Here is a 26838-nt window from a genome sequence, read left to right as displayed (position 1 = left end):
TAATCTTATTGATATTTAAATTCTCCACCTTGGAACACAGAAATTAGAACAGCTAGCAGTTTCTCTATAATCTGTTGATTAAAACTGCCATAAATGTGTGTAAAGAAAGTCTTACAAGTACAAGAATATTGCTTTATTGTTGCTTATTCATGAAGATGTGTATATTTAATGAATGACTGCTGAAAATCTAAAAGTGTATATCCTATTTGTGCTCAAATAGAAAGAAAATTGGAAAGGAATTTATTGGCGCACATTATACCAACATTTGAGTTTTTCTCTTTTTCTTTAACAAAATTAGAAATTTGCCAAAAGTTTACAATATTTCTTTGACTGAGTCATTCGTTCAGGAGCGAGATAATGATGAGTCATGTGTAAGCAACCTCTGCTCCACACATGCCATGTCACAAGTCACCTCGAGGTCCCTAAAAAGTTAAAAAAAAATTCCCCTTGCTAATAACCCTTGCCATTGTGTTTAAATTCTTACAAGGGAAACGACAGCAGCACAATAACCCTAAAGATAACAAAACTGAAAATGAAAGTATAATATAAACACATAATTGTTTATAGATGAAAGTGTGGGTTTTTTAAAATTTCTTATTTATTAATCTTCCTCAGATGGTTTAAGGGGCATTTCCTCTGAAAAAGGAACTGTTGGGGTTTCCTTACAGTAACTGTTTAAATTTCGGATGACAGGGGAAATTTACTGATAAGATGGTAGGTGACTTGAGCGGTGCTGAGTGTCTTAATAAGCCAGAATAAGAAGAGTTAAAAAAAAAAAAAACACACTAACACCAAAACATACCTCTTGTGAGTCATGATAATAACCCATCATGATCTTGTGACACCTTCATGACATTTGTCTGCTAATCATTTGACTTTTTGATGCATCATACCAAGTGATGAAGATCCACACATTAAGAGACTGTGATGTCAAAGTCAGCATCTCATCTGCCTACACATCTTCAGCCAAGAAACGCATCCCACACTTACCCTTCAGCCTTCCCTCAAAATTGCAGCAAAGCAACAATGTACACCCCCAGTAGCCTATTTAACATACAGAATTGGGAAATATTTTGGAGATATTCGGTAAGTTGAACAGCAGTATTATTCAGTCTGCTGGTAAATGAGTGTGTGAATATTTGCATGTAGGTTAGCATGTAGGCTTAGTGACAATCAAACTGCAACTGATGTCAGCTGCTACAGAAAGAGACTATTTATTTTCAGTTTAAAATGAGGCTTTTTTTAACTAATGAAGTGTGCTATTACAGATCATAGACCAGTCATCTGTGGGGAACTGCTTTAAGCAGGGTGCTTTTTTTATTTTTGTCTGTCTACAGGCGAGGTTTTTAAGCATCACTTCCTTCCTGACAGGCGTCTTTAACGCCTTCTTATGCGTGGGAGTTTAACGTCACATTCAAATGTTTTCTGGGGTTACTGGCTGAAGCCACCATGGGGGTCTGTCTTTGTGAAACGTTGAGTAACCTGCCCACTTGGAAAATACACACACCAGCCTTGCTTGGAACTTCCACACATGGGTGTTAACCATAAAGTGTTAGATGAAAATAACGCGATGCTGTTGCATGTTTACCTGTAGGCGACTTTGAAATCATGACTATAGTCTTGATGGCTGCTGATCATACACAACCTATTTTATGTCCTTTTCACCTTTTAAAGTGTCTCCTTAACTTAAATAAGCAGTTACTGTCTGTAATCATGTAAATGCTATGCAAAGTTTCTTAGAGCTGAATAACTCCATCTAGTGGCCTATATAAAAATATAGTTCTCATTTTTTTGGTGGGAAAATTTCACATGATAAAGCATTTCAAGTGACTTATAAGTGTCTGTGTCTCAGGAGGTAAAGTGGTCAGTGGTTCCACCCCCGACTTCTTAAGTCCATATGTCATAGGGCAAGATAGCGAACTGCCAAATTCCCCTATGATCTCAATATGCTTATAATTTATTATAAATGAACTAATCTAATATACAGAATAAGATGCACTATATGAATGTGTGTGTAAAACGTGTCTTATATTGTCCCCCGTAATGGTAAATAAAACAGCTAATTGTAAATGCAGTCCATTTACAATTAATGTGGACAATGTAGCCAAAGTTTTGAACATATATATTTTTTATTTATTTATATATATATATATATATATATATAATAAATTTCTATGTACAATTTATTCTTCTTTTGTAATGAAACAAAATAAAAAGAAAGCTTTGATTGCAAACAGTGTTTCATACTAAAGGAAGGGAGACAAAATGAAAAAAGTGCTCAGAAAACTAGTGTGTTATTTCCCTCTTGTAGCTACATTTTAAGCAGATACAAAAGGGGTTTGCCATTATTTTGCAAGGAGATCGTCATCTGTAAGCCAAGATTCCCCTTGAAGTCACCTTAAAGTCATGATATGTAATGGTAAGTGTCAGATGGTAATCACAAAAAGATTGGCATCAAAGACAGCTCTGACATTGTGAAATATTCACCACGCATCGTGAGGCTTTGGCTTCTATCGCACTGACTTCTGAAAGAGTCGACCGTGATGCTCACAGCGAACTGGTTTAGCTAAAGAACACTCTGGGTGTGACAGATGTGTTTGGTGTCCTGTTGGTTTGGTAAACGCGTCTAAACCAGTGTTATAAGTCAGGGTTCAGTCACTGACAGAATAAATGATACATTCGACAAAGCACAGCTTGGACAGTGGAAACTGGCCGCTGACTCACAATGGGTTTTGATTGTCTGTCAGTCAGTTGTAGATAAAGTATGACACCATCAATGCAACATGACCACATAAATAACATCACAAAAATCATCCAGTGTACGGATTCATTCTTTAGAACATTGGTAAGAGGTAACCTCCGTCCTCCAAAAATGTTAATACTTTAACCAAAACGAATTCATAAAATTTATTTAAAGCAGCTGAGACCGTCATGCACTATGCAGCCTTGTTAGACTAATAACTGGCTACGGGGCCTTTCTTGTGAAGTTGCAGAAATCCACAGAGTGTGATCTGATCACGGTTAGCGTTATAGTTGGCAAATAATAGTTAAAACAAGCCGCTGGCAATGCCACAGCGTCAGAATAACGGGGCCAGAGGTTTGTTGTAAGTTTTATAAGTGTGCGCAGATACAAGTCACTAGATCCAGGCCTGTAGAATGCAGCCCACAGATGATGGTCCGGGTCTGGGGGATTGAGATCCAGTCCCAGCCAAATTAAAGGTCTTGCGGAACGGACATAATCCAAAAGTACACATTTCCAAGAATGTCCGCATGGCACAACTCACTTTACACAAACTGTACATCTCATGTCAAAAAAAAAGAGGACTTTCCACCAGAGGACCTGTGCTTGTGTGTGAGAGGATTCCCTCCTTTGTGCTCTTGCAGCCTGTCTCTCTTTGCATGGACATCAGAGAGATGGATAAATAGCAGTGGGCTATAGGAGGGCCCGTCAGTATCTAAATCCTAAACTTTCAGATGGTGAAAAGACTGAGAGGGAAAATTTTTAGAGATAAGTGGGTTTGAGGAGAATTGTTTTGTGCTCACTGGGTGTAAAGGCACTGTCCTGTCACATGATGTCTACAAAGAACTCACAAGGATTGCCCATGGCGTGCTGAAACGACTGGCGGCTGGCGGTAAGCTCAGGAGGAACGGATGCTAACTCTCTCCCTGGGGGGGCTCCGGGGGGGGTGCTACTGCTCACCGAGGTTTTGGGGGCCAGACGGGCCAAACAATAAGGGGGAGGCAAGCCCGGAGGGCCGTAGGAGGAGGCTTGGCTTCGCTCGCTCTGGGCGCAGGAGCCTGGTCCTGGCTGGGTGAAGGGGGCATGGCTGTAGGTGAAGGGGGGGTGATTGTTCTGTGTGAGAGAGTGGCTCCTGTGGGAATGGCTGTGGCTGAGACTTGATCGGGCGTGACTGTGGCTAGAGACGGCGTGGCTGTGATGGCTCATTTGGCTGGCGGACCTGTCACCGCGTCTCCCTCCACGGACGCCGGGCTCTGATTCGTTGCATGCTGTCCTTTGAACCTTCTCTTGTGGGGAGGAGCGCCTCCCCTTGCCTGCGCTAGGGTTGGATCCACTGCTTCGGCTTCCTGTTAAAAAAAAGAAAGAAAAAGTTCCATTTATATTTGGTCTTTTGCTGTTTGGGTGTGAGCGGTCATGTGTCATCAGCTACAGCTGACCAGAACCAACTAGTGCTACTGATTAACAGTGAAACAAAAGGTCACATATTAAACAACAGCTTAATGAAGTCTTTGTGAAATGTAACATGATATGTAATACTCTGTATTACACAATTTAATGTATCCTTTTAATACATTATTGCACTTTGTTTAAGATGTGACCAGATATTTATTGTGCAGTCGACTGAGAGTCAACAGTCAAGGGCAAACATGATTATCTCAAAGTTTTTTCCTTTTTTCTTGTCCAAACATCTGACGGAAGCAAATGGCTTCATCTTACATTCTTACATACACTGCTACATTCACAGATAGTTCATATAAACATGATACACCCACATCAGAAAAATACCACTGCACAGCACTTTGTGGATGTTACACAATAACTTGAAGGAAGTCATGTTCAGGTTATCAATTTTGTCTTAAGTGGAGGTTTTAGCGACACGTCTCAAAGCTGATAGCACACACTGATGGAGGTGTACCACACTGTTGCAAAATCAAATCAAAATCCACGCCTCCCCTTTCCGCAATAAGCCCAACAGTACTGGGTAAAGTGGTGCATGATTGTCCCCTATCAGCACAAGCCTCGGTGTGATCGCCCTGCATCATGCACCTCCCAGCACAGTACAAATGCATGCCCAGAGGTGCAGAGAGGGAGAATCAACGGTCAGGAGAGCCACACACACAGATACACATGGACGACGGAAGAAATTATGGGGGCTGGCAGAAGGGAAGAAAAAGAAAAGAGACCTTAAAGATGTGGTATGATAGATGGAAAATGCTGAGGACAGAGAGGAGAGGCAGAATAAGACTGAATGAGAGCAGCAGAGGAGGAGAGGGGGTTAGCAGGCTTACCGGTTCCCCCAGTGTCCTGGGACTACCTCCTCCTTCAGTCTACCGTTGCCCAGCAGAAACAGAGGGAACAACAGGATTACACACACCTCCCAGCCCAGACTTTCCCCAAACTGACTAACATACTCATCTAACCCTGGTCCATAACCTTTTAGCTAATATTACACCCACAGATGTTGTTTTGTTTTACTGTCATCCAGGTAAAAGGCTTTTTTTTTTTATTTACGGAGAACCTTCCGATAGAAATGCACACATGCACTTGATGACATAAGCAGTTTTTTCCATCTCTGTCCTTCCAAAAGTTGCTGATAAATCGAGAAAAATGACTGAAAGCAAGAAATGATGATGCATGGATGAATCACTCACAGCGATGAAAAGTAAAGCAATAATTTGGAGTTTTTCTTGTGTGATTAAACACATACAACAACACTATCAAGGCCATCTACTTTTGTATAACCTATCCCACTCCTACGCAAACCCCCCCCCGCCCCCCCCCCCCCCGGGTTTTCCACTCTCCTTCAATGCAGATACCAAAAGCCATGCAGCACCATCACATTTTGATTAAAAATGAAAATCAAAAAATCATTCAAGCACTGATAAAGAAGGATGGACTTGCTGGTGATTTGTAATCACACGGTTGATCAGATTTTTTTTGTGTGCATGTGTGTACACACCCAGTGCTGCAGAGCTGTCCGCTGCATGACTCAAGATGCTCATGATTGACCTTGACAACACAGGACTTGTTTTAGAATACACAACCTTAATCATGGAAAAGGCAAATTAATGTCAACCTCCTGCCCATAGAGCCAGAAAAGCTAACATTAGCATGATTGACCATTGTCAGTACTAATGTCATAAGCCAGAGATAGTTTAATTAATGTCATCTTGCATGTTGAGCCAGATTATTAATTAATTAATGATGGAAAACTCAAAAGACCGTTTTACCCCCTCCTCATTGCTTACCCTCACTGTGCTGGCTGCCTGCGCTCCCGCTGTGGAAACTGTGGCACGGGTCCGAGTATCCTGGTGGGAAGCTGGGGGGTGCAGAGGGAAAAGGAGGGTAGGGGAATGGCTGCCCGCCCAGAGGCCAGGGGTTGGTGGAGGGGGGCAGTGGTGCCAAAGTGTCCTGCTCGGAGCCTCCACCACTGGATCCCTCATTTAAATTGAGTGATGCCATGTCTTAGTGAATGAAAAAAAGAGCCACAGAGGGACAGATTTAGTACAGTCCTACTCAGAGAGAAAGAAAGTAATGCATTATTGATACAAAAAGAAGTGAGAAGTTGCTGTACTTTGGCAGAGGTCCCCAAAGGTATAGTAGCATTGCTCAGAGAAGGTGATTTTGTTGACAGTATGTCTCAGGTAGCCATGTTTCAGCAGGCTGCTCGCGTACTTCCTCGCATCTCGTCGATCTTTGAACCCTTCTACCCTGGAGTAGAGCCAGTCTACCACATCAGCACCTGACACAGCAAGAAACACAAACAAACGTAGGCATGTGCTGTGATGAGCTGAACAGCTGCTAAAAATATTGTTGGTGCACAATAAATACAGGGTGACCACAGTGGCTGCAGACAGACAAGCAAGAAAATGTGCAAAAACAGAAGTTGCACTTCTCATTTTTGTAAACCTATGGCCACACAAAGATGAGCTTTGCTCAGTTTCTCTCACCGATGACTGCATTAGAGATGGTAATCTTCAGCCACATCCTGTCTCGTATCTCTAGGCCAGAATCAGGCAGTTGCATCACCTTGACGATGGTTGCCATGTCTGTTTTACTTACAGACAGAGGCAAGTCATCAAACTCTGAGATGGAGTGAGAGTTAAAAATGAAATGTTAGTTCATATGAATGAACTTTTGTCTGAACATGATGTTTTATCATGTGATGTCTAGCTGGTAGTTTTACCATAGTGGGGGTAAGGTCCCGTCAAGGCTGTGGTGTGTGAAATCCAGGCTGCAGGGTCAATGGGTCTCACTGGCTCAGCTAAACAAATAAAACAAATTAGATAACTTATTAGGAATTAAAGGAACAAGGCATTGTCTTGGTAAAACCTGGTAATAATTACACTATTACAATAAATGTGACTAAAAACACACATTTGCTAAGCCAGATTATTAAATACATAGACAAGACAACACAAAGTGCTTTACAGAACAAAAAATGAACAAGGAAAGGGCACGTTGATTATAAAAAACCACGTAGAAGATAAAATATTAATAATATAAATAACTTGCAAACAGCAATAAACATTAATAAAAATAATAATACAAGCAGAAATTCCATATAAAGCTTTTATTAAGTATCAAAATACCAAAGAGCACAAAAAGCACTAAATCAACAGAAAGCTTAAGTAGATATTTTATGAGCTTTGTCTTAAAAACTTAAAGTTTCTGTGACCTGAACCCAAAGAGGAAACTGGCTTCTTAAGGCCTGGGTCTAGGCCTAGAAATTCAAGAAACCACAAGGAGGTTAAACTTTAAGCCATGACATTATTCTGTTGAAAAATCCAACCATTCACTATACATAACTAATTTCTTAGCTTATTGTATGGTAATAATAATAATGGGTTAGATTTCTATTGTGCTTGCCAAGACAGCCACTACTTAGCAGTGAAGCCATGGTAAGCTACATGTATAGGCACAGCTGCCCTGGGACAGACTGATGGAAATGTGGCAGCCAGTTCCTACGTCCACATTCATTCAACAGCGATGCTGCAGGCAAGGAGGCTGCAGTGTCTCATCTTGTCATCACAATGACATACTGACTAGGATAACGCAGGATTCAAACCGCCAATTACTGGACAACCTGCTCTCCCACCTCAGCTACTTCTGCCCCATAGAACTTCTTGCTTTAATAATCAGAGTGGTCCAAGTTAGCATTGTAGTAAGTGCAGGTTACTTTCCCAGACTAAGCTAGCTGTGGCTTGTGTCTCATATGGACATCATTAATTGTCAAGCCCAGTAAAATTTATTTTAACACCAAGCTGCTGATAAAAAGACAGACCACAGCCAAATTACAGATGAGGTCATTTAGAAATACTGTCAGCTTCCAGTTTCCACGAGATTACACTACCTGTCAAAAGTTTGGACACATTTCCCATTAGATAAAATGAGAATTGGTGACTTGTTAGCTCAGTTGGCAGAGCATCAGTCTCCCATGTGGGAGACCAGGGTTTGAATTCCCCAGGGAACAAATATTAACACCTTCCATTTGGGTCCTTAGGCAAGACCTTTAATGCTACTGCCTAACCATTATAAGTCGCCTTGGATAAAAGCGTCTACTAAATGACTGTGATGTAATGAGAAAGTGTGTCCAAGCTTTTGACTGGTAGTGTGAAAAATCGTATAACATTTGTCTCTCTTACCACGAGGGATGGTGAAGTAACTTCTTGGAGATGGGTCCCAGCATTTGGCAACTGTAAGACTAATAGGGCTAAAGAAAAACAGATAGAAAGCAAGTTTAAATAATAACACTGAAATATGTGACAGGTTGAGTACAGATACAAATCTGAATAATATTTAAACTTGAACGCAATTGTGGCTCAGTGGGGGATGTTACATATTGACTGCTACATATTGTTAGCATTTTTATTGCATCCATCAAATGAATGTAAAGCTTATATTTTTAGTGGTTTTTTTTGTTGTTTGCTAAGAAAAGCACAGCTCACTAGAGATCACTACACACAAAAATATGCTATATTCAAACTGTAGAGTATTACTATGTACACCTAAAAACATCTAGCACTAAAGTACTTGATAGTGGCTCTGAGAGTTACCAGGCATCTTTTAAATTTTTTTAAAGTGAGTGGTCTACAAATTGAGCGACAAACATCCCATAATGAAAGCACCTCCAATTTCTCACAACGGGATTTCCATAAAACTATAAATCCTCTGGATATCAATACAGCATCCTGTCTGATTAATGCATTAGCTTAAAGTGTAACATTACACCTCACAAAGATCAAGTTTTGTTTACACTGTGGAAATCTTTTGCAGCAGTGAGTAAAAGACTCAGTAATTTTTTCTGAGTTTAGATTCCTACCCCGTTTTGGAGACAATCTCTCTCAGGATCCTGACAGCGTCGTCATTGCTCATGTTCTCAAAGTTTACATCATTCACCTGGTCAACAAAGAAAGCAAGCATCAAGTTCAATGACTCCTTTTTTTTTCCATGACTGGATTTGAAGCTCTGAAGAGAAATCTCATGTGTTTATGCATTTAGACCGTGCACACTTTAATCTCTGCAGAACTCTTCAAATTCCTGCAAATCCTAAGCTGCTTGCAATGTGATACACATCCGAGGTCATACAGTATGTAGTTAATATGGTAGCAACAAATTACAGTCAGCCAACATCTGTTTCATAGTATGTGCAGCAGCAGAGCTCTGCCCACAGAGATTAAAACCAGAAAGGAAATCTTCTACAAACTGTAACCGTCTAGGAAAGAATTGAAATTGAAATTGAAAATGAAAATGTGGTTAATAGGCCACAAAGCCACAGATGGCTATATAATCTGTTATTGTGTCAGTTATGAGGCTGTACAGAAACAACAGGAACAGGAGTTGCCTTCAAGTGTACAACTAAAAGCATACCTGCAGAAGCATGTCTCCAGGTTCTATTCTGCCATCAGCAGCTACAGCTCCTCCTTTCATGATCGAGCCGATGTAAATGCCGCCGTCTCCCCGGTCGTTGCTCTGACCGACAATACTGATGCCCAAAAAGTTGTACTTCTCTGGCAGGGACAAAGGAAAGAATGTGTGATGAGGTTTGAATCAAATCAAATGTCATTGTTTAAAAAAAAAAAAAACATAACCAGGGTTGTGTCAGGTTTACCCATATTGAGTGTGACTGTGATGATGTTGAGGCTCATGGTGGAGTCTGTGATACTGCTGAAGGATGAGGACTGGAAAGGCAGGAAGAGGTTTGCAATGAGAACATTGTAAATAAAAGCTGGCATGACGTCTATATCAATCAGCTCTCTCATCTGTTTCTGGGACCCAGCGTCAGTGTTGGTTTTTGTGGAGACACTGATGTGTCTTTGAAGTGCGTACCCGGTCTATCTTGGCCACTTTGTGCCTCCGTCTGCGCCGCTTGTGTCTGCGCATCAGCTGTGAAGAAGAACTCTGCTCTGTGGAACTACTGAGCCTGAAACACAGACGAAAGAAAGGGAAATGAAAGTAAAATGTGTTTATATGAAATAAATATATTGGTTTGAGTTAAGATATAATATGAATGATTGCATTTTGTAAGCTAAGGTTTGTAGTTCTGTGAGCTTAATTTTCATAGAATTTCTATTGTTTTATATTAAAATCAGCTTAAACTGAACATGGAGTTCCCATGGTGAATGTAAAGAAACGTTACACTATGTTGGATGCTAGAATAGGAGCAGCATCTTGTAGGAGACACTCTCCTTTACCTACATCTGCTACTTCTGTTGCCTGATTAGCTTTTGTTTTGTTTGGCTAAAAGGTTGGTAAAATAATGAGCACATTTATTAAATGGATTGATATTATTTTAGAGGCCATACAATATGATATGGCATCTCAACAAACTCACAGGTGACAGCAGATCCACATTTTCTGTATTGCCACCTGGTGCACAAAATAACACTTGACTCAAAACTTCAGAAACTGACTTGCTGTTGGTTTAGGCACCAAAAGAAGGTTCCATGTGTCCATGTTTTGATTTTCAGAGAATTTTTTTTCTCTATTTTTGTAGCCTTTTTTAGAATGAAAAAAAGCAAACAAACACACACACAAAAAAAAAAACAACAACACAGCTTTAAGTGTTTGAAGCACATTTCAACTTGAGGTAAGGTGTTACCTGCTGGCATCCTCATCTTCCTCACTGTCAACAAATGAGCTGGACTCCAGCTCGCTGCTCATTACCGAAGCGCTGTCATAACCCATGGCTGAGTCCCTTGCAGTGCGCTCTGATTTGGAGTGACCGTTGATGCGAGGGACTGTGGACAGAAAGAGCAGAGTAGCAGTGACTCAGACGAGAGGCCGTGTTGCTCATTGTGGGGTTTTATCACAACGGGAAGAAACAAATGGGTGGGGTGGGGTGGGGTTGGAGTCAGTGAAAGCTATAGAACTGCAGAGGGAGAATCAGTGGGAGAGTGGCTTTAATTTGTCAAAGCTCAAAGATACTGACGCTGACAACATGAACTGAAAACTTTAAATGGCATCTAAAAGATAATGACATAAATTAACATCAATGTGGCTAAAGAAATAGAAATATTTGTATAAACATTGACACTGCTAGTTCTTCAGCACAGTACCAGCTGCACAGCTCTGCACACATTCACCTTACAGAAAGATAAAAAAAAAATCCTAGCAGAGTAAAACCTCCCTGCCCATCTCCTTACGTACATTGCCGGTGAGGTGTTGCTGTCTCAGGATAACAGCGGATTGGTTGGAAAGGTCTCATAAGGCACAAAAGGCGTGGCCGCCAACGTGTTCGCCTTGAGCAAGTAAAGCATTCCAGCAATGAAGGGGTTTCCATCTCTAGCTTCGCCCAAACGGTGCTCTTATGAAGGCTGAGCCACTGCACATAAACACTCACCGATCAGAAGGACTTGAAAATCCACTGTCAGTATTAACTCATATTTCCTCCCACACTCTGATGACTCCCACAAAAAAAAAGACAAGAGCTAATGAAAGCAAGCGTGCAGGTTCATCAAGTGAAAAGGACTGAAAACATGTGTCTTTGTGCTGTGCTCCATCTGTAACAGCCAGCGTCTAAAAGCCAGTCTGAGCTTCAGACAGCCTCAGCCCACCAGCTGGCTGCCCACAGCCTTCACTGCTTATCTACAATAGAGACAGTAACAATAATGGAGAATCAGCATGAAGTTTTGTAGAGTGGCAAATAACAAAACAAGGAGTGTAGAGAGAGAGAGTGAGAACAGCATAAGTTTCACATGAAAACATGTGAAATTTTAAACTTCGAATAACAGCCTTTTTCAGAAGTTGTGACATTTTCAACTGGTTTTAAAAGAAACATCCATCCTTTTTTAAATTTTATGACCTAAGATTTACAAATAAGACACCAAGTAGAGAGACATAAGTAATAAACTAAATCAGTCCTTTCTGTTCTAACTCATAATCTCGTGTAAACACAAACAAGATGCAAAATTTTCTATGGCATCTACATAAAGCTAACCGCATAATCAAGTAATCTCTATAATTTAACATTCAAATGTCAAATATCATTAATAAAACATAAACACAATTCCTCACCACAGCCGACAATGTGCCGTCATCCCTTGCACAGACAAAGTGAGCTAAGAGTGAAGAGAAAGTATTGCTTCCCCGCTCCCTCCCATGGCATGCAACTATACAGCAGAAAGTCTACTAATCCGCCTCTAACCAATCAGATGAAGGGATTCTCCAAAATGCAGAGAGATGATACAGGATTTGAGATGATGTCCCCCCCTCGCCTTTCTTCCTCAGGTGAGAGGATCTGGCTATCAAAAGGCCAAGTGATTTTTGCTGCATAGGTTCTAAAACACCTTATATCAGAGGGTGGTGTGAGTTCACCAGCTGTTTTTTTTTCTGCTTTACATTAATATTTTCATACAAACATAAGTGCTTTGGCTTAGCAATATCTTCTTTGACCTAAATCCTGACCGCACTGAGCAGAATAGCGTTTAACACAAGTACTCCCACTCTCACATACTAAGTAATAATGTTAAAGAGATACAGAGCACCTGGTGGTCTTAAAACTGATTATTTCCCATCATTTAATGCTGCCCTCTGGGTCCTACACCTGTTCACCCTCCCAAAATGTTCAACTGCTGCATTATTTGTCCTCAAATGGCTGACAGAAAAGAAAAAAAAAGAGATATGTTTACGGTTTATATACTTTATCATTGTAAAACAGCTAATGTTCTCACACAGAGGCAGAATGACTTGAAGCGTGTGGATAAGGTGACAGGGGAATTCCTGCTGCTGCGGGCAGTGAGGTGTAGAGCCACAGAGGAGGGGCTTCAGGCTCCCTCTTTATACATCTTCACATCCCAGCCTTCAGACTGAGCCCAATTGAATTGCATTTCATCCGGACGTGCTCGCCAGATTTATGAGCTACAAAATTGCTGGTGGGCCACGAGGGGCCAACCCAGCTACCCTGTTGGTTTCACTTAATTAGCACTAACAAACTAGCAGGCACTAAGATGCAAGGCAAGGAGACAGAATAACAGGCTGTGTGTTTTGTGCAAGAAAACTGTGTGAGGTGATTTTGCATTTATGATTATGTTTTCTGTCTGGTGAGGACAGGAAGCACAGCGTGCAGACATTCGTCTCACCCACAAAATATTTAATGTTTGCTTTGCTGTTAGCCTTCTCTAGAATTTATCTATTGGATGTGCACATGCAATCAGTCAAGCTAAGACAATGTAAAATCTATTTCCAGTTTGTGAGACAGTTAGAGCCCTTTCTACAACCTCATCCTGATGCTGTGCTCTGTGATACTAATTGCACCATATAAATTAATGAGTATTTGGTTAATGAGCCTGGAGCACAGGATGCAAAGAGCCAGGCTTGCTGTGAAGAGGACACGTGGAACAGACTCAGAGGGAAAGCGATGACTGGTTTTGCTGTAAATAAAAATATAATTGCAGAGTACAAGCAGCAGAATCCGTTCATTTAAAACCTTCATGTTTTGTCTCACTGTCTGAGAGGGACAGAAATTCTTTTCCTGCACGATCAATATGCCCAGACATTCTCAGTCAAGGTGCTTTCAGTTCCTCTTCCACATAGATCGAATCATAACAGCTCTACTTCTTTAGTTTTCAACACAATTTCCACTGACATTCCACACACACTAGTGTCCTCTGACAGGGTGTAGTCATCCTGGAAGACTGGAGTGTGACTAGCAGGAGGAAAGCATAAACCTCAACCACACACAGGAAGTAAGCGGATTATTAAGCAAGACAGTAAATTTCTAGAAACCTTGACACACAGGGATCCTATTCACTTCTTTATTTTCCTCATTTTGAAAATTTGGAAGTCTTTCTTGGCTTGATATTGTGAAAGTTCAACATACACCACTCGATCTCCAGGGGCTTCTTTTTCATACATGTCTGCTGTCTGACTGTGTTTTTTTGGCAAGCAACTTGTGCAGAGTTAAATGAAGAGGTACTGAAATGTAATAACGTGGAAATGACAAGATAATTGGATTTTTTTTCTTTCCTTTTTTTTTTTTTGGATCCATCTGTTCCTGGCTGATAATACTCACGCTCAGGTTCTCTGGCTCTCCTGCGAGCCCGCTCTCTCTCTCGCTCTCTGCGGTGGCTCAAGAGAGACTCCGTCCCTGTCTCCGTGTCCAGGCCGTCGCGGCTGCTCACAGCGTTGGCACTGTAACACACGCATTGGACAACTTCAGTCAGATTTATAATGATGTACAAAACACACTCGGTCCCTGCCACAGAAACGGCTGTGAACTCATTCCCCAGCCAGCCTGTGACCAACACCCCTGAACATAATCTCCAGCTACAGCATACTTGTGTCTGTTACAATATCTGTTTGCCTGCCACTCAGCTGAAGGGGAATATGCAGCTCATATCAAGACTCTGTTTCAAATTCACTCCCTGCGGCCAAAATAGCAGATTTATTGTTCTGCGCTATGTGATGTGTTTTATACTAAGTGTCAATAATGACCAGATACCCTGTGAGGGAACCATTCTGGACAATACCAGCATTAATGAGACCTACTGAAAGCCCAGATGGTGCCTGGAGTCTTATTGGGAGAGAGACAGAGGTGGGAGAGTGACAGATAGCATAAAAAATGAGAAGTGGTAGATCAGGTGTGGCCTAAGCAATAAGCTGGCTCTGTGTACTTGAGGTCTGGGAGTAGTGTGGGGGTCTGTGGAGATTATTATTCTGTCAGAGGGCTGGAAACGGTGTGGCCTCAGGCGCCGGGGTTAAGGGACTTACACTGCCACCGGGCTCTAAGGTAACTTGAAGCTGGTGAGAACTCTACTCAACCTTGTCAGTCTATCACTCAGGCATGTTAGCAACATGCATTTTACACACATGAATTCATACACTTATGCTCTCAAATGGCAGCTCTCTCATGCAAACATTTTATTCACGTTATCTAAACAAAACAAAACGTGGTTTAAAACATGAATGCATGGACCAACATCAGCTGGCCTTGTTTCAAAACAACCTTCTACTGAATGTCAGTGGCAGTGTGTGTGGACAAGTCATGCAAGTGAAATCCCAAAGAGCAGCCAGGATGCTGCATCTGCTGTGTTCACTCAGCGGGATAAAGTGCTCAATGGGGCATGCTTACACGCTTTTGCTCCACAGTACTAATAGACGCACCTGAGCAATAGCTTCACAAGCACAAGTCAGTGTGTGTATGCAAATATGCCTAATGGCTGACTTTGGATGTATTTCTACTGGAGCCGACTGAGAGCAATGTGACAGTCGATGAGGTGATGACAGCCTGTCTGTCAGGCCGTCGATGGCTGCCGATCTGACGGGAGATTATCCAAGGTGCAAGGCTGCAGCTGTGAACTAACGCCGTCCCCATTTAATATCCCACCACAACTGCTGCCCGTCGTCACTTTCTCCCTCTTGGGAAATAGAGATGCATGTTTTTAATCCGGATTACCAGTCAGAGGCACATCAGTTGTGTCCATTCTGAGCCCAAAACACCTATTCTTCAAATATAGCCATTCATGCTGACAAATACATGAAATGCATGAATAAACCACAAAGAGAAAATGAAGTGGTAATAACATTCTAGCTATTTACAGAGCACGGTAAAGGGTGGAAGACTGGATTCATTTCAGAAAAAGGGAAGGTTCGCTATAGGGAATACACCACGCTACCTCTGAGAGACAGGCCTGTCTGACTCGAAAGAGAGAGAAAGAGAAAGGGAAAGAGGAGGAGGGGATGGAGGGAAATGACGTGGTGTAGGGGGTTGGCACAATAGCCATTTGCTCCACAAGGTGGCGGCAGTGAAGGCTGGCTGGGAACAATAAAATCATCAGACAGCTGACAGCCAAACAGCAGGGAGCAGGCCATAGAGGGCAAACGCGAACCGAGATGTCAAACAGGGGATAAAGAGATACACTGAGACATGACAGATTGCATGTTCTCAATATAGAGCCTCAGCCGTATTGCTCCAGAGCTGTAATGGCAACGGCCCGAGTCTGCACTGCCCTTCTAGCTATATTTAGCAAGGGACCTCTCCTTGGCAAGTGCAGTGATATTTTTTAATCTGCCAGTTTTAAGGCAAAGTCTGGGCTAAGGTAACCACAGCCAAGCTGTTAAGAAAATCTCCATTTCTGACCTTTGAAGTACCAATGTGCTTTTGGGCCATATATGCCTTTATTAACGGAGCGTGGATGAATGCTCTGAGTGACTGAACACAATGGGCTTCACTGAGTGCAAGTATTTGCCTGAAGATGTTTATGTACAAAGGCTATTTCAAGAATATGCACTGGCGGCATTCGCATCATGTTTGCATAGATGGGTGGACTAAGGCTTCATGCCATGGATTTGTAAATGAAACACACAAACAAGTGGGAGAAATACTCTCACATGTTCAAACTCTCCAGCTTTAGCACATACTTCATGCTATAGTCACACACCTACACTTCCCATAAGAGCCAAAGATGACGAACTGTTCACGTTTTAATTAGCACATATGGCGCGCTGCGGAATAAAAAGCTCACCGACTGCACAGGCCTGTGCGCTCAGAAACATCTGCCAACCGGCCTGCATATGTGACACGCAGAAAACAGGCTACTTACTGAAAGGAGGGGGGTCGTGAGTCTCCGATGCCCCCTGTTCTTTCCAGGGGAGGGGGAAGTTCTGGATGGCTTTCTGTGCACTGAGATCCTCCATCAGAGTGTGCACTCTCTGCCAGGACCAACTGAGAAAGAGCAGAAGAAAAGAAAATGGAGAAACACAAAGACGTATATTTTGTCCTGCAATGAAGGCTATAAAGACATATATGGCTATTAGAAAACCTTTAGAAATTGAATTTTGCATAATATGGGACCTTTAAGGAATGCTGGTATTCTTCTGTTTCCCCTGTCTGACTGCAGATTGTGCAGATTTCCCCTGGTTCATTGGTTTACTGTTTTGAAGATAAATACTTAACAGAAGTTTCTCTTTTTTTCCCAAAATTTAGAATTTGTTGCATTATTTTATGTGTGAAAACAGGAATACAGTAATTCTTCACTTGTAAGAGAATGAAAAGTTGCAGATGTGATGGAGCTCCCCAACATCTAAGATAATGTCAGATGGGACATCTGAATGTAAGTACAGTAAATAGATACTGACTCTCATAGAACTGTAAGTATTTGGATTTCTGGCATGACTACAGCTAAATATAGCCTCTACAGCTTTTACAGCAATGGCAGAACGACTTTAATCTTCATCTGTTAAAGAGCTAACCAGCACAACATACTGCAATTATAATTTTAACATTTATCCTTCATTTTCAGCTACCTATTAGGTTTAACTACTGAATAAATTACATGAGCATATTTTACACATTTTCATGTTTTTAGAATGAAAATTTTGTTTTGATCAGAATCAGATCATTTACATTCCTTTTCATAAATATGTCCATGTCTTAGATTGTTATATAATAGCTCCCGCTTGACATAGCAAATGTTACAATTGCCATGTATTTTTCAAACAAGACAAAAATAAATGATGTGAAAGAAAGCTCAGAGATGTACTGAATAGGTGGTGTACAGAACTGGTCATTTTCAGTATAAATGACATCATGTTACTGTAAGAGGATAAAATACACCAACAAACACACAAGCATTTGATTTAGAGTCAAACATAAGAGTAAATCACACCCTATAAAAAAATAACCTAAAGCAAATAAAAATACCCAAGAAAAATGATCTTACTTTAAGAAACTTTTTCTTAATACGATTTTCAAGCTAAATCTGATTCAAAACAAACCAGCTATAAAAATGTTCTGCAGTACATCCCAGAAATACATGGAGCCTTTCCAGTAACATCTATATGATAAAAAATTAATCCATGGCCATGTGTTACTAACATGTGGAAATGAGATAATTAAGTTGTGGACACGTGTTACTAATGTGTCGACAACTTGGCCGACTTGGCTTGCTTTCAAACTCGGCACCCATTCGGTGTCTCACACACAACAGATGTTATAGTAATGGAGCATCTCAGTATATAATGTTTTTGGATTTTTGAGTAGACAATATGTCACCCCCCAATCTAAATTTATTTGTAAAGCACTTTAAAAACAACACTGTCCACCAAAGTGCTGTACACAGCAAAGGTATAAGCACAAGGTAAAAACTCACTGTAACACCATAATAAGACAGAAAAAAACATTTGCCATAGTGTAGGCAGAACTTTCTGTAGGATTTGCAGTTTTGGGGGAAAAATATCACAGTGGAGTTGCTGTTGCGTGGTGCCGCTAGATGTTCAGTTTAAGTTTGTTGTTTTGTAGGAAACTATTTAGCTATCCAAACCCAGTAAAGTCTGTTACAATATAATAATTTATCCAAACATTAAAACAAATTCCAAATTCGTAAAAAGAATTCAGTTAAACCATAATTACCCATAAACATGCGTGTCATATCCATAAAATCTCAGGTATAACTAACGCGTGGCCACAACTTAATTATCTCGTTTACACACACAAACTGGTAATCCGTGGCTACAGCTTAATACTGCATAACCACCAGATGTTATCATGAGTAACGTGTAGCTACAAGTTCATTTTTTTTCTGCTGATCTCATTAGAGGGTTATTTGATTTAATGGAATGCATAATTAGCTTCTTTCATTTTGTTTGTTTGTTTTTTTTTACACTCTTAACTCTTTAATGCCTGGTGTCGCAAATTTGTATCAAACCACCTCTGGTCTTTGTTCATTTTATTTTTTATAGCTATTCTATTTTATTTGTTTATTTGCTTTAATTCACTCTTATTTATGTATTTATTTCTATATCATTTATTTATGACCAATATTTGTTTATTTATTAATATTAATTTATTTAATATTAGATTGTACTTTACTTTCTTCCTGTCCTTTTCCTATTGCTTTTTTACCCCAGATTTTTTCCCCTTGATTAATTTTATTTTTAAAAACTGTAAATAAATTCAGGTGTTAAGAGGTTCAGTGGATGACAGAATATAATCTGTAACTTTTAAACTAGTTTTAAACAGGTCACTTTAGCTTGCAATAACTTATCTTGAATTTTAAGAAACTGTAACAGAACATTTTTCTGAACAGAAAAAAAAACAATAAGTTGATTAATGAAAAAAATATATTCAGGCTTACAGTCAAGGTTACATGTCTGCAGATACAGAACAAAATCAGACATGTTAACAACAAAATGTGACTTATTTTTTTTTATGCTAAATGAATGTCTTTTTGAGAGAAGGTGTTCTCTTTAAAATTTTATATCTGAGGATGTAAAGTTTGGTGGCTCTAGTTTAAATAAAATGCCTCATAAAAGTGGATAGATTTGATCTAGTTGGCTGTTAAAACTGACATGATAAAGTGCCAACAAATCTTAACATGTCAAGGCTGCAAGCCCTGTTGTTAGAAAATATCGACTCTAATGAAGTGTTATTGAGCATGACAGTCTCTAACAAGTGCACAGCCGGCACTGTGTGGTTAATTCTGACCTCCCTGTGGAAGGAGGCTAGCAAAATAATGACTTTCCTCAAAGAGATCAATAAAGTAGAACATCCTAACTGTAGGACGCTGTTAAAAAAAACATGTATGCAGCCATTAAGTAGATTAAATGCACAACCTGTCAAACTACATTACACACCTTTTCTCTTATTTAGATTGATATTTAAAGGCAGGGTCTTGTGTGCTGTTTAACAAAGCAGTGATTAAGATGAAAAACCTCCTCCAACATTTTATCTTCCCCATAGGGATATTTAGTTTCTCTGTGTTGTTTACAGTCCATGAAAGCAAAAGCAACACAGAGCTGCACAATTCAATAGATTACCTGACATCAGATTTCAGTAGATGGATCTAACTGAGAGCACAGATTATGAGAGTGGTGAAGTTTAACATCTAATGGAATTACTCACACCTTCACTCTACAGCTGAACAGCAAGATGGAGTGTTTAAAAACCTTCAGCGGAGGCGTTACATGGCTACATTTACATGATCTATGTTTTCCTCATGTCTGGTAAAAGCAGAGGCTTCGCAGCCATAAAGGCAGAGAGGCTGCAGCATCCATCTCACTTACCCAGGACACAACTCTCCCGTTGAAGCATGGCAGCTTGGCATTGTCATCGGAAATCTCTTCTTTGACGACCCTGGGGAGAAGGCGGATAAATACAGTCAGAGCTAACCAAACAGGAGAGGGCCACAGACTCAGTTCAGCAATACAACATGTGATAATCCTTCACTTCACACTTTTTCTTCCTGCATCGCTAGCATGAACAGAACAACATTCACGCTTTGAAAGTCACATTTTCATCATTGCTTTGAGCCTTTGCACCTTTAAAGCATAGTGAGCTCAAAGAGCAGCGTACATCAAGGCAGTTTTACTAAACACAGCAGTGATATGGATTTAAGGACAGCCCCATAAATAAGTGATGAGAACCTGTGGAGGTGATGGGCCATGACAGATAGATAGAAAGACAGATCAAAAGAGAGATAATAAACCTATTGATCAAACCAAAACTCACAATAAATTCAAATTTTGTCATGAATCTGAATGTTTTTGTCCTCTAGGTGCATGTGTGTGAATGTTTTGCGTGTATGAGCAGGAAACCCTCAGAGCTGTGACAACAGGGTGTCAAAGAGCAGGAGCATTTATTAATAGAGTCATCTTGTGTGAGAGCCTCCCTCTGTGTGTTCGTCTTTGGCTGTAAATTCCCAACAAAAATATCTCACAGTTACCCTTTGACCTGCTGGGACACAGTTCAGCAGCAACCCATCACCACACCTGCTAGGACCCGTGTCACATAGATCAGGTCCAGAGCTGACCAAGGTGACCAACATGGTTACACTTACACAGTCATGGGATTTTGACAACCTATGGTACCAGTTTCCAGGATAATTCCCTTCATGTCCCTTTCTATGCTGCTTGTTTTTGTTCTGGGGATTTTCTCTGCATTGATACAATCCAATTTCTGAAACTCAGTGGAAATCTCACATTAGCTTATTGGCTTTGAATGCGGTACATAAAAAGGGTGAGGCACGACTTGAGAGCAGCAGGAAATCCTAAGAAGATTTTATGCAGGGGTGTCTCTGGCAGTGACTTTGTGGTTTATTTTTTTCCCCCCACTTCTTGTTTGCCAGAACTTCCCTGCTACTGAAATGATTAGCCAAGCTAGTTGTGTTTTCTGTGCACGCTGCTGCTGTGGGAGCTGTTTTGCTGGGAGTGGTGGACAAAGATAACGTAGCCTTGTGGCTGTAACCGACGACCGCAGGGTCTGCTGCTGTGGCATGTTCCACCTCAGGGAGGAAAAGGGAGGGCTGCCAGAGCCGACTCTGCTGGCTGCTTGTTAGGTAGGAAGTGTTTGCATCCTCTTGCTCAAGCTGCATGACCAGCTGTAAGGTGACTTGTGAGGATGTGGGAGTGGTTTGTTCAAATAACATTGCTGTTATGCTTTTTCCTAATGTTTTACAGGAATAAGGTTGAGTGTTCCACTTTTACATTTGATCAGTCCAATAAGATTTTTTTTTTGTTGTTGTTTTTGTTTAGTTTTTTGTTTTTTTGTTTGTTTTTTGCATTTTTTGAAAAAAAAAAGGGCATACAACAAACATCCCTTCAATATACATTTCTGGTTAAAAAATACAAATAAATAAATAAATAAAACCCTGTATTAATTCAAAGATTCTGCCACAACATTTCAATCACTTGGTTATTGCAAGCTCTTGATCCTTTTCTTTTTTGGTCATTTTGTTGTAGATGTGCTGCTGGGTTTGGGATCATTGTCCTGTATGACCCAAGCCAAGCTTTAGATGTCAGACAGATAGACTCACATTTAGCTCTTGAATACTTTGGTATATAGAGGAGATCATTGCTGATTCCATGAGTGCAAAGTACTCAGGTCCTGCGGCAGCAAAACAAGCCCAAAAATCCCTCCACCTCCATGCTTTACAGTTAATACGAGGTGTTTTGCTGATGTTTGATTTTCACCAAACAGGGCTGTGCACTACTGCCAAACATTTCCAAAGGACATTATTCCAGAAGCCTTGTGGTTTGTTCAGATGCAACTTTGCACACCTAACCTAGAAAGTATTTCTTTTTGTCATAAACTTAAACATTTAACATAAGTCCTGCAGAGTCTGAGATGAAACTCTTGGGAGTTTTGCAGTTTTCTGGACATTGCATGATCTGAGCATGCTAAGATGTCCACTTCTGGGAACTAACTTGGATGTAATCTTTCTCTCTGTAAAATGATGGACTACAGGTTTTTTGGAAATTACCTTTTCCCAGACAGATGGGCAGCAAAAGTTGCTTCTAGAAAATCATCACTGATGTATTTCCTCCTTGGCATTGTGTGAACACACACCTGAATGTTCCAGACCAGCAAACTGCCAACACATCTGCTTTTATAGAGGCGCTCACACAGCAGAGTCTGGAAGTTACTTTACACTGGAACTAAAGCAGTAAGGACATACTTAGTTTTCCACACACTGCTTCTCCATTTTGCTTAGTTCTTGATTAATAAATAAATGACAAAGTGTAACATGTCATGTCTTATTGTTCATTTTGAGGTTTATTTAATTTTAAGACCTGGTAAGAACCTGCAGAAGTCCTGATACATAAACTAGTAAACATAAACATAGAACTGAAAGAGGCTGTACTCTATACTGTGACTGTATTTCTGTCCTTGTTAAAGGAAGTGAAACCACAGAAAAACTATTCAAAAGATAAAAGATTAGATCTTTTAACAGCTTCTGTCTGACATCAAGACTGGTTTTAGTTCCACCTCTAAACTCTTAACATGCACAGATGGACAAATGTACACACACATACAAGCCTTAAGCCATGTTTAGAGAGGCGTGCTCCGCTGTGTGCTGCTGTCACAGATCTGGCTTCTCAGAGCTGACAGCTTAAATAGGTCTTAACAGATTTCACAGGATAATGACACAAGATTTAACCTGATGATCGTGGAATATTTCCCTGTTGGAGATATTTGTGTAGCTGGGGAAGATTAGATGTGTTTGTTTATGCCCTGCAAGACAGAGGGTTGGGTAAAAATCTGACCAGCAGTCCAAATACTTTGATGGGCTGATACTAATGACACTATAAACAGAGAAATAAAGTATTTGTATCCCAGTAAGACTGAATAGAGATGACTCAGTCTTGCTAAATAAACTGTTTAATGAAGCCTTAAATATCTTAAGAGCTGTTATATCCTGTTAATGGCATAACAGCAAAGTTCAGAGGTTTTACTTTCTTGTTAATAAATTATGTTACTTTATGACAAATATTATATAATCATTACCACAGTTAAAGTTGTGCTATTACACTAAGTGGCAGTGAAACCTTAAATTCTGTCAATTTTTAGTAAGGAGAGGCAGAAGTGCATTTGTGTGGAAAAACAGCAGAATTTTGTCCTCCAACTACAGAGGCTCAGTCTCACTTTCTCAGCAGAAGAAAGATCCCCCTTCCAGCCCCCTATTTTCTGAGGCACACACAAACAAGACTGTTTCTTTCAGACCTTCAGCTTGGCTGCTTCCTCAGCTCCGGAGTGCCTCTGTGACTAGCATTATAGTGAGGTCTCAAATGCACTCACAACCAGCAGCAATGACAAAATGCCATATTATCACCTTGGGGAAAAAAAAGAGTCAATTATTTTGGGACAAACCTTGGTTATTTTCTGTATCATGAATATAGATGAAGATATCAAAATTACAAGTGGAAAGCTCAATAACTGAAATAAGAAATTTACACAATAATTATTAATTGTTTAATTTGCTGTTCCTAGTCATGTGAGTGGAAGCGCCACAGCCTGTGTTTGTGGATTCCCTGTCATTCAGCAGGGACCTGAAATGCCATGTTGGCTGCATTAATCTGGGTTGCAAACTGTTCATCACATTTGTGTGGCCATCGGTTTAAGAGCTGATATGGCCAGCACAAATGGAGTTCAGCAATCCCTTAAGAAAATGCCATTTTTTTTCTCCTGCACAACAGGGGGCCTACTACAGAGAAGCCTGCACTGACTGCTCATTTACATTTCAAACACTGACTATAACTGCAAGGGATTTGATGTTTTCTCTCTGCTCAGCAGTCTTATTCCTCGGCTGCTACAGCCATACTGTCTGTATGCAGCAGAGCCAGCATGGCTACCACAAAGTGCTGCTTTCCTTTTTGCCTTTGACTTGGTTTGCTTCCATACCATGCCAGTACCATACGGCACTCAGTGCCTGGAAATTCACCCTCAACTCAAAGAGAGGACTGCTTGTTGTGATGTGTTAAAGACTGGTGTATAACAGCTTTATGTGAAAATGCAGTTGTCACACTGTTCAATTCACAATCCAGTTACACATGCTTTGCTGATGCACAAGCAGGAACGGCTGGCCTATGCTCAGCAACCTAAAGTCATGTCTCCATGTGGAGTTAGCAAATACGCTTTGTTTGTTTTCATAATCTGCTTGTCGATCACCTGAGGCCCAGTGAGAAGCCCAGCCTGCGGTGTAAGACAGGCAGGAAGCCAGAGCTGGGGGACAAAGCAGCGCACCAAGCCTAAGCTGCCACCAGGAAGAGCCAGTTTCCCTCACAAGGTCAGATTGCAATGGAAACATGTGGCATTTGGCTCTGCGGCTCGGCCTGTCTTTACATTTCCTACAATCAATCGTGTTTGCGGTTACAGCGTGAGAATTCTGATGTATGTGGACTCATGTGTGACTGTTCAGACTGGAATGAGAACGGACACTGACACAAGTATGCCATCCTCGGCAGAGGCCCGATGCAAGCAGAACTTGCTGACCAAGAGGACTGGAGAGGTTTATAGTCTTGGTGTGAGTCCTGAAAATCAAGATGGGGTTTTTAAAAAAAAAGAAAGAAAGAAAGAAACTGGAAACAGGGAGGAAATATTTCTACTATCAACAACAGCTTGCACCCAATGGAGGCTCCTATGACGATGATAGAATTTACCCCAAAAAAAGTTAAGTGAAGAAGAAAAAAAAAAAAGAGTTCTGCTGCATTTTACACCAAATACTTCATTTTCTTCATTTATTTACATGTGCATTAAGCCACTAAAACGCTCCGTGAACATTCTACAACATAATTAGAGAGAAATTAGGTTATCTAATAAAATTAAATGACAATAGCCAGAGGACTATGGAAAGCAAACAAATGGTCCATCACATTATTTATCCTACATGTTTCCTAGACATTCAGCTCCCTACAATGTTAATCAGAACTGAAGTTGGGATTATTATTTTAAGGACTGAGACAATTAGAAACTGGCGCATGCTGTCATCAGATTCCCATATTCCCACAGGATGCATCCACAGCTCATTGTGTGTGTTGGTAAGGACACACAACTTGTTATACTGTTAATAATTTCCCAAAAATTACATCTAATTTTAAACTATGGTTAAAAGGAAGACGCTATAAAACAAAACACTAAGAAAGTCAATGAAAAGCTAAAATGATTAAACCGGTTAACTTGAACATTAGCCTATGTCACCATGGTTTGTGACATTCAGGCTGCACATGGTTTAAAATATTGACACAGATATGAGGAGCAGAGTTCTGTGTGTGTTTGAGAGCGAGAGAAACATGAAGGGCTGCGTCAGTGGGGCTCTGGACAGATCTGGTATCACTTCAAACACTCGTGTGCCTCCTCCGCTGCGCACAGGGTAGCCTGTAATAATGAGCAGGTGCCAGGAGCATGGAAACAGACATGGAGCTGTAGTTCGCACACATGTAAGAACGCTGCAGCCCGAGCAGGGGTTGAATTAAGCTGTTAAAACACACCCCCGCGATAAACAGCGATTGAGCCGCACGAGCAGGCTAATAATAATAATAACCATAATCACCGACGGCGGCCACTTACCCAAAATCCTGGTCCATCGATTTGAAGAAGAATTTGTAGCTATTGACCGGTCGGTTGTTGAGGACATTTTTAAAATCCGCTAAGGTGACTTTCTCCGGAGAAACAGACAGCTTGACCAGATAAGGAGTCTCCTCCTCGTCTATGTGATATATTATTTTAGTCTCCGCCATGAGAGTGAGGGGAGGACAATCATTGACACAGGAAAGGAACAAGGGTTGGCAGCGCAATAAACAGGCCTGCTATGTTACCAGCTACCCGGAGAATAACATAATAGCATTCCCTAATATTTGACCCTACGCAGCCCGCGATGGATAACACAGCTCCGCGTCTTGGACAAACACCGTGAAAATCCAGGCATAATCGCGTTATGAGTGCCTGTATTCCTGCTCCAGTGTGAGTCGCTACGGTGGCTCTCTCGGCACTAAAACAGGAAGGGACAGTCCACATCCTTGCGATATGGAGTTGGGAATATTGCTATTTTCTAATTGCTTGGACAGTGCTGTCATCTAGTGGTGTGTTGGAGCTGTGCGTAGGCCTCTGCGCCCTGCTTATACAACACACTTATGACATGGAACAAAGGGGAAGTGGGTTGACCCGCTGAGGTGCAGATGCTGCTTTCTTTTTATTTATTTTTTATTCTAATAGCCGTTTTACAGAGACTAAAAACATGGCCTATATAAAGACTTAATGCCTGATTAATCTGCTGTTACAGTTAGGGAAATTTAAGCGTCTTTTTCTGCTTCACATGAGCTCAGATCTCTCACACTGTTTGCATGTATTCATTCATCCTAAATCCAGTTCAGTCCATGCTCATATA

At 40.8% G+C, this 26838-nt stretch overlaps 1 protein-coding gene across 2 annotated transcripts; it reads right to left on the bottom strand.

Moving 5' to 3' along the window:
• Positions 1-223: 223 nt before the first annotated feature.
• Positions 224-26451, bottom strand: dvl1a (dishevelled segment polarity protein 1a). 2 transcript variants are annotated; one of them, XM_042003766.1, is made up of 15 exons: positions 26022-26451; positions 20243-20312; positions 16783-16904; positions 14253-14371; positions 10842-10980; positions 10070-10163; positions 9852-9921; positions 9611-9750; positions 9063-9139; positions 8386-8453; positions 6927-7004; positions 6691-6825; positions 6315-6482; positions 5989-6204; positions 224-4086 (listed from the first exon to the last, which is right to left on the bottom strand). In XM_042003766.1, the coding sequence occupies exons 1-15, from the start codon at positions 26189-26191 to the stop codon at positions 3566-3568; spliced, it is 2187 nt and encodes a 728-aa protein (XP_041859700.1). In that variant the 5' UTR covers positions 26192-26451; the 3' UTR covers positions 224-3565. The 2 variants fall into 2 exon arrangements, with proteins under 2 accessions (XP_041859700.1, XP_041859701.1); XM_042003767.1 differs by lacking the exons at positions 14253-14371; positions 16783-16904; positions 20243-20312; positions 26022-26451 and adding an exon at positions 11390-11827.
• Between the last annotated feature and the right edge of the window lie 387 nt (positions 26452-26838).

The sequence above is a fragment of the Melanotaenia boesemani genome, chromosome 13 (assembly GCF_017639745.1).
Source record: "Melanotaenia boesemani isolate fMelBoe1 chromosome 13, fMelBoe1.pri, whole genome shotgun sequence".
Taxonomy (NCBI): domain Eukaryota; kingdom Metazoa; phylum Chordata; class Actinopteri; order Atheriniformes; family Melanotaeniidae; genus Melanotaenia; species Melanotaenia boesemani.
The sequence above is the reverse complement of the archived record's forward strand: the minus strand, read 5'-3'. Positions and strand labels throughout refer to the sequence as shown.